The sequence below is a fragment of the Artibeus jamaicensis genome, unplaced genomic scaffold (assembly GCF_021234435.1).
Source record: "Artibeus jamaicensis isolate MK-2021 breed Jamaican fruit bat unplaced genomic scaffold, CSHL_Jam_final contig_76, whole genome shotgun sequence".
Taxonomy (NCBI): Eukaryota; Metazoa; Chordata; class Mammalia; order Chiroptera; family Phyllostomidae; genus Artibeus; species Artibeus jamaicensis.
This window is the reverse complement of record NW_026521954.1, coordinates 3738854-3752438: the sequence shown is the minus strand read 5'-3', so window position 1 is coordinate 3752438 and position 13585 is coordinate 3738854. Positions and strand designations below refer to the sequence as shown.

General features: G+C 39.2%; 1 protein-coding gene across 12 annotated transcripts in view; it reads right to left on the bottom strand.

The window, feature by feature from the left end:
- Positions 1 to 13585, bottom strand: part of SMIM14 (small integral membrane protein 14) — a 66161-nt gene that overhangs the window by 8438 nt on the left and 44138 nt on the right. For all 12 annotated transcript variants that reach the window (XM_053672331.1, XM_053672332.1, XM_053672333.1 and 9 more), the window contains one exon: positions 2824 to 2872. In XM_053672331.1, the coding sequence (XP_053528306.1) occupies positions 2824 to 2872 (49 nt within the window). The remainder of the gene's footprint in view (positions 1 to 2823; positions 2873 to 13585) is intronic.

Here is a 13585-nt window from a genome sequence, read left to right as displayed (position 1 = left end):
GAACACATCAATGTGCTGGGAGAAGGACACATCAAAAGACAACAGAGGAGCTCTACCCCTCTTCCCACTACCTTGCCCTATGCATGGCTGCTCCTGAATTGTACCCATTATAATAAACCAGTGATAGTGAGTTCATTGTCTTCCCCTATTCTGTGAGCCATTTTAGCAAATTACTGAACCAGAAGAGGCAGTCATGGGAAACTCTGATTAATATTTTATGAAAACGGCATGAAATCACTAGAGAAAATTTAGAATATATAGAAAAGTGATGCTATTATCCAGAGGAAACAACTGCTTAAACCATTGAAAACTATGGCTCTCAGAAAGCATTTCCAACAAATCCTAGAAGAACTGGTGGGAAAAACTGGCTAATATTGTAACAGGGTGCAGCCAGGAGGCCCCCAAATAGGAATTTGTAATTGGGTCCAGGAAGTATTAAATACACATGCGTGTGTGTATGATATTCTTAGGAAATATTAATATATATATATATATGATGTCCTCACCCCCACAAGTCTGAACTGGAGGATGGGATGCATGGAGCAGGGCCATTGAGAGTTGTTCTGCATAGCAACAGTTTTGTAACTAACTTCAAATCTTGGCAGTGACACAACTGACGGTGCTGGGAACCAAGGGAGGCCTGCCAGCCCAGCACAGATAACTGGGAAGAACCAGGGGCTACCTGAGCCACAGACTTCTATTTTTTTTCCCAAGATACAGTACCCCTTACTGGGAAAAGGCAGGGAGGAAGGACTGTGTGTGTTTCTGGGTGTTTCAAGGGATATTGGGATCGTAATGAACATATTAAGTCATTACTCTTAAGTCTGTATAACTTTTGAATAAATAATTCCCTTTTCACCAATCTCTGACATTGAGAGCTGTAATTCCCTGGTGGTGGGCAAGATGAACCTAGCACAGGGGAACCCCAGGAGAAGCCGGGGTCCATTTGGTAATAATAGTACATCGTTCATCCCCGCTCCCTGTGGGATTGTTCTGTAACAACATGACTAAATTAATATTCAAGATCTAAAGCTCACCTTTATATTTAAATTAAGGAAGTGAAATTTCACTCAGAAATGAAAAGCATATCCGTTTATAGGTGGAGCTGGATAAAGGGTCACAAGTACCACAATATAATAAATACTAGTTTTCCTGTAAGTTCACTAAGATTATTTTCAACTGCGTGAACACATTTTAGCTTTACCTGCCAACTCAAAAAATTGAGTTGCTTATCAGAGGACACATTAGAGACTAATAAATGCTACTGAACAAGCAACATAAAGTGGGGAACCACCATCCATCATCCTGACAGCTTCATACAACATCTGCACAGTGCCATCACCTTCTTGTCCAGAGGCATAAAATAATCCGTAATTACCCTGTTGTACCAACGGACTATGTTTCAACAAAATGCCTACTTTGGACAAGGCACAGTACCAGCTCCCATTTCTCTGTTATAGAATTTTACTGGACACCCAGTTCACACTGCAATAACAATTAATAATGCAATAACAAGCCCTTTTGTAATGGTCCCTCACTGTGATTTTAGTTTCATATTAAAGTGGAGCTCAGCTTCAGAGACGTTAAATATAAGCCACCTAGCCTATAAATAAGTGCAATTCAGCATTATGTCAAAGGCCCTAAAATTTACATACAAAGGATGTTTATTTAAGTATTGCTTTAAGAGCAAAAAAATGTATCATGAACCTAAGGGTCCAACAAAAGGGAATCATTTAAATACTGGTGCATCCCCATAACAGATTATTATGTAGTGAGTAAATATTTTAAGATAAATGTACACTGATATATTCATCATGCTGAAGTGAAAAACAACACACAAAGCGATCCAATTTGTGTGTCTATGAAATTCGATTGTGCCAGGCTCACTATAATATCCTGTGAATGTCAAACTTCCATTCTTTAACAGCTGAGTTACAGTATATCATTGGAATGGCTCCAATGCTATTTAGTTCCTCCAAAGTATCCCTCCAGTTATTCCTATCCTGAAAAAAGATGCCTAAAATAATGGCCAAGTCTTCCTGCTCTGATTCTCACTTTACTATCACCACTGAGCATAAAGCCACACAGAAAGCAACCTCCCTACTGCCCATTCTTGAGAATGCTAATGTCAGAGCCAGAGGAATGACTCCACAGGTTCCCAGAGCTTCCAAACCTTGGGAAAGAATGCCTTCTTCCTTTACTCAGTTCTCAAAGCTGCCAATGGATGAAAACAGATGCCAAGTAAAGAGCAAGGGGTTTGTGCTGGCAGCCTCAACGTTCCAGCTCAACCAGCCAAAAGTGCGCATATTTGCCAAGAAAAAGTTCTGGATGTGTTTATTATACCAAGTTAGTCAACAGTGGTTATCTTATAGTATTCTGGAAGTTTTTCCTTTTCTTTTTTTTTTTTCTCTCTGATTTTTATAATTAACTTCAATAAACAGAGTTTGTTTTTGAGAGAAAAAAAACCCCACTTTTTCAGTTAATAATTAAATATCTAAGCAGGAAATGCATCACTGAGGACCATTTCCTTCAACAGCAAACTCTAAGAATGATTTCTGAGAAATATTCACAGTTATCTGGCCTATAATTCTTTTAAGATTTTAATTGATTTATTGTTAAAGAGAAGAGAAGGAGAGAGGGAGGGAGAGAAACTTCGCATGCCCCCAACCAGGGACCTGGCCAGCAACCCAGGCATGTGCCCTAACTGGGGCTCAAACCAGCAACCTTTTGGCCTGCAGTAACGACGCCGAACCCACTGAGCCACTCCAGTCAGGGCTAGCCTCTAAATCTGCCCTCAGTGCCAAGCCTCCCATCGTTACTTACATTCCTGAAGACATTCTGTGTCTGTGCAGTAGGACTGGGACTGCCTCAACTACAATGAATAAGAAGAAAGGAAAGTTAGCCATTGGACTCTACAAAAATGAATACTATTCATCAGAAAGATCATGTTTTGTTTTTTAATGAATGCTACCACAGTGTATATCGAACCTTCAAAATCAGATAAAAACATAGAAAACATTGAGGGAATGTTTATTTTGTGGGGATTTTTTCCTACTTAAAATAATTTTCAAATATACTGTGATCTACTGGAATTCACCTATTTAAATTAAGAAAATTGTTTTAAAAATTTCCTCTAACAGAAACTCCTGCTCCCACTTTATTAGACTTCCCAAAAGAAAAGTACTAAACTATACAGAAGAGCTACTAGGAAGAGAGTAATGAGAATTTTTTTTTCTCATTGAAAACTGAAGCGTCTGACTTCCGGCCAAGATGGAAGCGTAGGCAGACACACTGTGCCTCCTCATATAACCAAAATAAGGACAACAACAATTTAGAAACAAAATAACAACCAGAACTGACAGAAAATTGAACTGTATGGAAGTCGGACAACCAATGAGATAAAAGACACAATCATCCAGACCAGTAGGAGGGACAGAGTCCAGCAGCCTGGCGGAGAGAGGTGGCAGCACAAAGCGCAGTGGCACCGAGAGCACAAGACAGCAGCGGCAGACCCTGGGCACACAGGCAGCAGCCGGCGAACCTGGGCTCAGGGGGGCAACAGGTAGACCCAGTGAGGCGACGATTGTAAAGCAAGGCACTGCACGCAAGGCAACTGGCTGACCAGGTGGTCCCACATTCACGTGCAGACAAACCAGGCAAAACTGGGGAGCAAGACAGACCACACAACCCAGGCCCCAGCACCGGGAAATAAAGACTCAAAACACTGACTAAAAACACCGGTGGGGGTTGAGGCACAGGGAAAGACTCCCAGCCTCACAGGAGAGTTCATTGAAGAGACCCAGAGGGTCCTAGAACGTACCCAAGACCACCCACCAGGAATCAACAACAGAAAGGCCCAGTTTGCTTGGAAGAAGCAGCGGAAAGGACTGAAATTCAGCAGAGAGTGGGGCAAGCGCCATTGTTCCCTCTCAGACCCCACCCCCACATACAGCATCACAATCTTGCAACTGGGTTGCCCCACTCCTGTGAACACCTAAGGCTCCACCCCTCACTACACAACAGGCACAGCAAGACAAAAAAAAAATGGCCCAAACAGAACAGATCAAAGCTCCACAGCAAATACAACTAAGCGAAGAAGAGATAGCCAATCTATCAGATGCACAGTTCAAAACACTGGTGATCAGGATGCTCACAGAACTGGCTGAATTTGGTTGCAAATTAGATGAAAAAATGAAAACTACCCTATATAAAATAAAGGAAAATGTGAAGGGAACAAATAGTGATGAGAAGGAAAACTGGGACTCAAATCAGTGGAGTAGACCAGAAGGAAGAAAGAAATGACCAAACAGAAAAGAATGAAGAAGCAAGAATTCAAAAAACTGAGGAGAGGCTTAGGAACCTCCAGGACATCTTTAAACATTCCAACATCCGAATTACAGGGGTACCAGAGGGGGAAGAGGAAGAGCAACAAGTGGAACACTTATTTGAACAAATAATAAAGGAGAACTTCCCCAGTGTGGCAAAGGGAGTAAACTTCCAGGAAATCCAGGAAGCTCAGAGAGTCCCAAAGAAGTTGGACCCAAGGAGGAACACACCAAGGCACATCATATTTACATTAGCCAAGATTAAAATGAAGGAGAGAATTCTAGAAGCAACAAGAGATAAGGGGCAATCACCTACAAAGGAGTTCCCATCACACTGTCAGTGGATTTCTCAAAAGAGACCTTACAGGCAAGAAGGGGCTGGAAAGAAGTATTCCAAGTCATGAAAGGCAAGGACCTACATCCAAGATTACTCAATCCAGCAAAGCTTTCATTTACAATGGAAGGGCAGATAAAGTGCTTCTCAGATAAGGTCAAGTTCAAGGAGTTCATCATCACTAAGCCCTTATTTTATGAAATGTTAAAGGGACTTATCTAAGAAAAAGAAGATAAAAAACATGTACAGTAAAATGACAGCAAACTCACAATTATTAACAACCACACCCCAAACAAAAACAAACTAAGCAAACAACTAGAACATGAACAGAACCACAGAAATGGAGATGACATGGAGAGTTAGCAAAAGGGGAGTGGGTGGAGAGAGAGGGGGGAAAAGGTATAAAGAATAAGTAGCATAGATGGTAGGTAGAAAATAGACAAGGGGGAGGCCAAAAATAGTGTGGGAAATGTAGAAGCTAAAGAACTTATGACACATGGACATGAAGTAAAGGGAGGAATGTGGGTGGGAGAGGGTGTGCAGGGTGGAGGGTAATGAAAGAGGAGAAATGGGACAACTGTAATAGCATAATCAATAAAATATATTTAAAAACTGAAGCAGAGAGAGATAAAAAGATTCTATTTGTAGAAACTACACCTTTGAAAGAGAGAAACATATTTTTTCTTTTTGTTCACTTCTGTGTAAACAGTAGTTGGATAAACAAGAAACAAAAACAAATAACATAGGGGTTCAGGGTGGAATGGAGAAGCAGAGTAGGCTCTGGAAGAGACTGGGAGTTCAAGTTTTCAATGTCTATTTGTTTATATAATCTAATTTTGGAACCATGTGATTATCATTTTAAAAAGAAAATTTTAAAAAACTGTCTATCGATAAACATACATCACTCTTTTATGTATGTTCAGCCAATGCTGAGACCTTTTTGGATGTTTAGAAATGATAATTTCATAAGTCTTAATTTAGAGATGACTGCACAATACAGAGAATGAAAAGCATGCAAATTTTCACTTTGGCCTCATTACTTTATCCTGACACCCTCTCTCCACTAAAGCAGTAACTCCTAACTTGTAGCTGTTTGGGGAAGCAACTACAGAGCAATCTTGCTTTAGCTGGTTAAGCATGGGCTCTGGGGGAAGACAGATCTTGCTTTAAAGTCTGGTTCTGCAACTTCCTAAAGTTTCAAGACCTTGGGCAAGTTCTTTAACACCTCTAAGCTTTAGCTTCCTCATCTGGTAGGATGAGGATAATATTACCTGTATCTGAGTGCTTGTGAGGATTAAAATAGGTAATGCATGTGAACTGTAGCAACAACTCGAGAAATGTTAGCTACTATTACTGTGCCACACTAATTATGACCTCATCTAATTTTGAAATTAACAGCTAAGTAAATCATTTTGTGAATTGTTCTCTAAGATGATCTACCTTGTTTTGGTGCATACCACTAAATACAATCCTATTGAATCAGAATGTGAAAACAGCTTTTAATTAATATAAAAATATGCTATATATCTTAATGCCTTGTAACTATGAAAGGAATCAATCCCAAAACTCTCAAAATTGTATATTCTATGGGTATTATAAAAAAAAAACAAAAAATTACAAGTGTTGGCTAAGATGGAAAAAAGGGAAGCTTTGCACACTGTTGGTGGGACTGTAAACTGGTGCAGCCAGTATGGAAAACAGAATGGAGGTTACTAAAATAATTAAAATAGAACTATTCTATGATTCAGCAATTCCACTTGTGGGTATTTATCCAAAGAAAACAAACACACTAATTCGAAAAAGCACATGCACCCCATTGCAGGGTTATGTCATTGCAGCCTTATTTACAATAGCCAATATATGGAAACAACCTAGGTGTCCAATGAAAGATGAATGGATAAAGATATCATACATACACAAGTGTATAATGGAATATTACTCAGCCATAAAAAGAATGAAATCTTGCCATTAGCATCAACATTAGATGGGCCTCGAAGGCATTATACTAAATGAACAAATCACACATGCTGCATAATCTGACTTATAGATGTAGAATCGAAATACAAAAACCTGAGCTCATGGAAGAGAACAGATTGGTGCTTGCCTGAGGTGGGAAGGTAGGGGGTATGGGGGTTAGGGGCAGAGTGGGAAAAATGGTGAAGGGGGTACAAAGGTACAAATTTTCATTTATAAAATGAAGTAAGTCATGGAGATGTAATGCATAGCATGCTGACTATAGTTAATAATATGTAAAAATATACACATTCTATAGAAGTTGAAAAAGACTTACAGACCCTTGGTCACAAAACAGACCAAATGCACCTCTTAATTTGAATATATTTTGTTAAAGTTTATCTGCCTTTTCCCACTAAGTGATATGTATACACAGTCCAAAATTCAAAAGTACAAAAGGATAGTCTGTGCAAGGTGCATCTCCTGTGCTGTCCTTCAGCCTCCCCTCTGCCCAGGTTTGTTGTTGTTCCATATGTGTCAATCCCTTCAGAGACGTCCTTGTATTTTTGCAGGCATATATTATCTTTTCCAATTACTCCTTCACATCCAAGTAGCATTGTAGAGAATATAAAAGAAAAAGATTAGGTAAAAAGGTCCTTGGATTGAATATCTATCTAATTACTTAGATAGATCAAATAAGGAGTCAAAATAACTTTTCTACTGAATTGATTATGCAGGGTTTAAATCTTTAGCAATGACATAGCATATCCCCAAGTCTGTACCTATGACCTAAATGACCAACAAATTATCAGTTCATTGTATGTTTGTAATTCAAATGCCAGCCCTGGCTTTTGACTATAGATCTATCAGAACTGCTGTCCTGTCTTGAGATCTGACTTGCTATTTGTAGCTCAAAAATATCTATAAATAACATGATCTGCATTTAAAAAGCCCCCAAATCTTTAGACATCTATTTCCTCACAATCTACATCCGAGGAGCTCCAGGCTCCTTCCTGATGCCTCCGCCAGTCCCATCCTCCTTGCCAGCATGAGTCTACCAGATGCTCACTGTGCTTTTTCTTCCTCCTCCATGGCTATCCGGGTCTGGGTTTCACCCCACACCCTTGGAGTGGGTTTGTGGTCTACAGCAGGGGTCACCAATTACAATCTGTAGGCTGCAGACAAATTTTTATAGTTTTACTGAAATATAGCCATACCTATGCATTTATATATTGTCTATGGCTGCTTTCACTACAACAGTTGAGTTGAGTAGTTCATTGCCACACAGACTCCAAGCCCGAAGTATTTTCTATCTGGTCCTTCAATCACTGATCACTGCTAATAATGGCACACATTAAAGACACCAAGGAAATACTGAAGGTATAAGAGAAAAAAACAAGTATTTTTGTGTAGCTATATGAAAGTGTTCAGTTAGAAATGGGAGAGACTCATTGTCGTTTATTCACTTACTGATTTAAAATATTTACATATTGAATGCCTACTATGTATTTCCAGGTACTAGAGATATGGTATGAACAAGACAATATTGATTTGGGTATTTTGAGTATGTCAGCTAACTCCCACGTGTTATAACATTGATTGTTCTCAATTAATGTCTTGATTTCATCAATAGCAACTTCAACCGATCTACTGACCATGGAGCATTATCCAAAGAGAAATCTCCAGCACAAAACTCTGCAAACCACTTTTGACAAGTTTGATCAGTCACAGTACCTTCTCTATACACTGCACAAATCTTTTTTTTTTTTGCATTTCAGTAGGATTTTTACCTTTCTTGAAATAAAAAAGCATAACATACCAAAAATGATGCCTCTTTTTTCCACTTTCAATTTTAAAATGGCTGCACAAAAATTTACCAATTTTGATGTGTTTTTTTTTTAAATGCACAATGATATGGCAGCTGCCACAGTACAATCTAACAAAATTGTTTCGAATGAAGTTAAAGACAACTAAGTGCTGCTAGGGCTAACCTACAGATAAAATCAAATGAACTTTTTTGGCCAACCCAATATTCAGCTGTTGTATTTAGTCAACTTCAGAACCAAATGATCTTAGTATGTGTTCAAATCATCATAGTTGGCTGTTAATGTCACTCTTCTAACTGACTCCAACTCAAACACATACCAATATATAATAGACATCTATATGTTTTATCAATGTGGAACAGGAATACATTCTCATTATATAGTATTTGAGACATATTTAAATACAAATACATTTTAGCAATATGTTAAAATTTACATATATTAATTTTAAGTGACTATAACTTAAATGTTTATATTACATTATAATAAAAATAACACTACAGAATACTTAGAAATCAATGTGGGTTAACTCACTGTCCTAATACAATTATCATTATTATATATTCTATTCCAGGGTTAAAACATGCATAATTTCACATAAGTACAAGTATTATAACAACAAATATTTATTGGGTACTTGTATGTGGTAGGTCCTGTACTAAGAACTTTAATAACTTACCTTATTTAACCCTCACAACCACTGGCAGGAGGCAGGTGCTATTATTCCTATTTTACAGATGAAGAAACTTGAATTTGGGGGAGGTCAACTAACATATCCAGTACTAACTCTCAAGTATAAATTCTTAACACAATTCCAATCTACTTTACAATGTTCAAATTTTGTATCATAATTTTGGGTAACATATCACTAGCATGAAACATTCTCTCAACCACAATTATGGTTAAAGAATATTCCAGTGAGTTGATGTACTATACAATTGAACTGAAGCAAATTCAGACTGAAGTGACAGTGACCACAGGTAACCTTCTTCCCTCTGTGTCCTGTGAGGATACAGCAAAAAGGCAGCTGACTGCAAGTCAAGAAGAGAGCTATCACCAAACACCAAATCTGCAGGCACCTTGACTGTGGACTTTCCAGCCTTGGGAACTGGGAGAAATAAATGTTTGCAATTTAAGCTACCCACTCTGTGGTACTTTTCCATAGAAGCCTGAGCTAATCAGACAGTACCTCAACAGAACCTACTTACTATTTTTCTATATCCACTCAAGAACCTCACGTATACTGGAGCTACCCTTCTTTCCCATGAATACAAGCTGCCCATAGACTGGTAAACAGTGTGGTAGAGAACAGTCATTAAACAGAGAAGCTTTAAAGTAAGAAGTACCTGAGTTCAAATTCTTTATCTATAAAGCAGAATCTCAAACTCTAAAAGATAAATACAACCTATTATGAACCTTAAGATCATTGTGTGGATTAAATAACATAGTTAAATATATATAAAATTAAATATACGATATATAAAGAAGAACTCAGTTTTCAGGATGAGTTCTTTATATGATGTTTTCAGATCACAGCAATATCACAGCTACTATTACGTGCTTAATTAAGAAAGTGCATTAGGACTTCCGGCCAAGATGGAGGCGTGGGTGGAAACATTGTGCCTCCTCGCACAACCAAGTTTAAAGACAACAAAGTTTTAGTAACAAAAACGCAGCCAAAACACAGAAAATTGAACTGTATGGAAGTCTGACAACAACAAAACATTGAGCCAGACCAATAAGAGAGGCAGAGTCAGCGGCTGGTGGAGTGGAGTCAGGCAGGCCAAAGTGGCCTGACTGACCCAGGAATGCAGGCAGCAGTTGGCGGATCCCAGGTGTGGGGCGGCAACATGCGGACCCAGTAATGGCACAAGGTGGCTGGCTGACCAAGATCACACATTCCCACGCAGATAAACCAACTGAAGAAGCAAACAGTGAGACAGACTGCTCAGGCTAGGGCCCCAGTGACAAGAATTAGAGCCTGAAAGCACCAACTGGAAAGACTTTTGAGGCCGAGGTGCTGGGAGAGGCTCCCAGAGAGTTCATTGGAGAGACCCACAGAGTCCTGGAGGGTGCACAAGCCCACACACCCGGGGAAACAGCATCAGAAGGGCCAAATTGGGCCCTTGTGGGTGCTTGTGGGAAGCGGCAGAGGGGACAGAAATCTGAGAGAGAGCTGAACAAAGGCCATTGCCCCTCTCTGACCCCGCCTGCACTTACAGCAAGCAAGCATCACAATCCAGCAACCTGGGTTGCCCCGCCCTAGTGAACACCTGAAGTTCTGCCCCTCATATGTAACAGGTGTGACTTGACCAAAACATTATGGCTCAAGAACAGCTCAAAGCCCAAGAGCCAATACTTCTAAGCGACCAAGAGATAAGCAACCTATCAGATGCACAGTTCAAAACACTGGTGATCAGGATGCTCATAGAACTGGTTGATTTTAGTCACAAATTAGAGGAACATATGAAGGCTAAACTAATTGAAATGAAGGGAACTGCACAGGAAACCAATAGTGATGGAAAGGAAACTGGGACTCAAATCAAGGGAGTGGACCAGAAGAAAGAAAGAAATGACCAAACAGAAAAGGATGAAGAAACAAGAATTCAAAAAAATGAGGAGAGGCTTAGGAACCTCCAGGACATCTTTAAACATTCCAACATCCGAATTATAGGGGTACCAGAAGGGGAAGAGGAAGAGCAACAAGTGGAACACTTATTTGAACAAATAATAAAGGAGAACTTCCCCAGTCTGACAAAGGCAATAGACTTCCAGGAAATCCAGGAAGCTCAGAGAGTCCCAAAGAAGTTGGACCCAAGGAGGAACACACCAAGGCACATCATATTTACATTAGCCAAGATTAAAATGAAGGAGAGAATCCTAGGAACAGCAAGAGATAAGGGGCAATCACCTACAAAGGAGTTCCCATCACACTGTCAGTGGATTTCTCAAAAGAGACCTTACAGGCAAGAAGGGGCTGGAAAGAAGTATTCCAAATCATGAAAGGCAAGGACCTACATCCAAGATTACTCAATCCAGCAAAGCTTTCATTTACAATGGAAGGGCAGATAAAGTGCTTCTCAGATAAGGTCAAGTTCAAGAAGTTTATCATCATCAAGCCCTTATTTTATGAAATGTTAAAGGGGCTTACCTAAGAAAAAGAAGATAAAAAACATGTACAGTAAAATGACAGCAAACTCACAATTATTAACAACCACACCTAAAACAAAAGCAAACTAAGAGGACAGCTAGATCAGGAGCGGAACCACAGAAATAGAGATCACATGGAGGGTTAGCAACAGGGGAATGGGAGGAGAAGAAGGGGGGAGAAGGTAAGAGAATGAGTACTATAGACGGTAGGTAGAAAATAGACAGGTAGGAGGACTAGTATGGGAAATATAGAATTTAAAGTACTTGTGACACATGGACATAAACGAAAGGGGGTGAATGGTGGGGGAGGGGTGTGGAGGGGAATGAAGGGAGGGGAATAGGAGAACTGTAATGGCATAATCAATAAAATATATTTTAAAAAAAAGAAGAAAGTACATCAGCAGAACTTGAGTACTTCCAAACGAGCAGGATTTATACCCTCCTGAAGCCTTAATCTTTACTTTGGTCTTTCTACTTAAAAGAAAAACCTTAAAGTCTTTTCTGTTTTGGACTTGAATATTATTTATATTGTGGCATTTTTCTCTAATACAATGGCTTCCGAATATTTTTAATTAATTAATTAATTGATTTTTAGAAAGAAGGGAAGGAGAAGGAAAGGGAGAGAAACATCAGTGTGTGGTTGTCTCTTGCACGCCCCCAACAAGGGATCTGGCCTGCAAGCCAGGCATGTGCCCCAACAGGGAATCCAACCAGTGACCTTTCAGTTCGCAGGAGGCTGTTCAATCCACTGAGCCACACCAGCCAGGGCACATGCCTGGCTTCCAGGGCTTCCAAATATTTTGCATCTCAAAATTTTATTCTTTGCCTTTAAGACTCATATGTTTAAGTTATTTTCCTATTAACAAGCAGATTTTCCTGTTAACAATGGATTTTTATACAATTTGTCTCTTCACTTTTATTTTTAATCATTTTTTAATTTTTCAATTACACTTGGCATAAAATATTGTATTAGCTGCAGTGATTAGACATTATATAACTTACTAAGTAATCATTCCAATAATTCTCACACCCATCTTACACCATAGTTACTGCAGTATTATTAACTGTATTCCCTATGCCTTATTTTACACCCCCATAACTATTCTGACACTACCAATATGAACTTCTTAATCCCTTCACCTTTTCCACCCATCCTCCCAGCTGGCAACCATCAAAATGTTCTCTGTATCTATGGGTCTGTAGTTTATTTTGTTTTTTTGAATTCAATTCTTGATATGGACGTACTGCCATTTTATTGTTCATATTTTTTATCTTTTCCTTTTTCTTAAAGAAGACCCTTTAATATTTCATAGCATACTGGTTTGGTGGTGATGAAATCCATCAGCTATTTCTTGTCTGTGAAGCTCTTTATCTGCCCTTCCATTCTAAATGATAGCTTTGCTGGGTACATTAATCCTGGTGGTAGGTTCTCGCTTTTCATCAGTTTGAATATATTTTTCCCTTCTGGCCTGCAAAGTTACTTATGAGAAATCATCTGTCAGTCTTATGGGAGCTCCCTTGTAGGTAACTGCCTTTCTCTTGCTTTTAAGATATATTTGCCTTTAATCTGTTTATTTTTTTTAAAGATTTTATTTATATATCTTTAGAGGGGAAGGGAAGAAGAGGAGAGAAATATCAATGTATGGTCAGGGCACTGGCCTGCAACCCAGGCATGTGCCCTGACTGGGAACTGAACCACAATCCTTTGGTTTGCAGGCCAAACTCAATCCACTGAGCTACACCAGCCAGGGCTAATCTTTTTGTTTTTTTAATATATTTTATTGATTATGCTATTACAGTTGTCCCATTTTTTTCTCCCCTTCATCCCACTCTGCCCTGTATGCCCCTCCCACCATCATTTGCCCACCTTAGTTCATGTCCATGGGTCATACATGTAAGTTCTTTGGATTCTCCATTCCCCATACTATTCTTAACATCCCCCTATTTATTTTGTACCTACCATTTATGCTTCTTATTCCCTGTACCTTTGCCCCCAT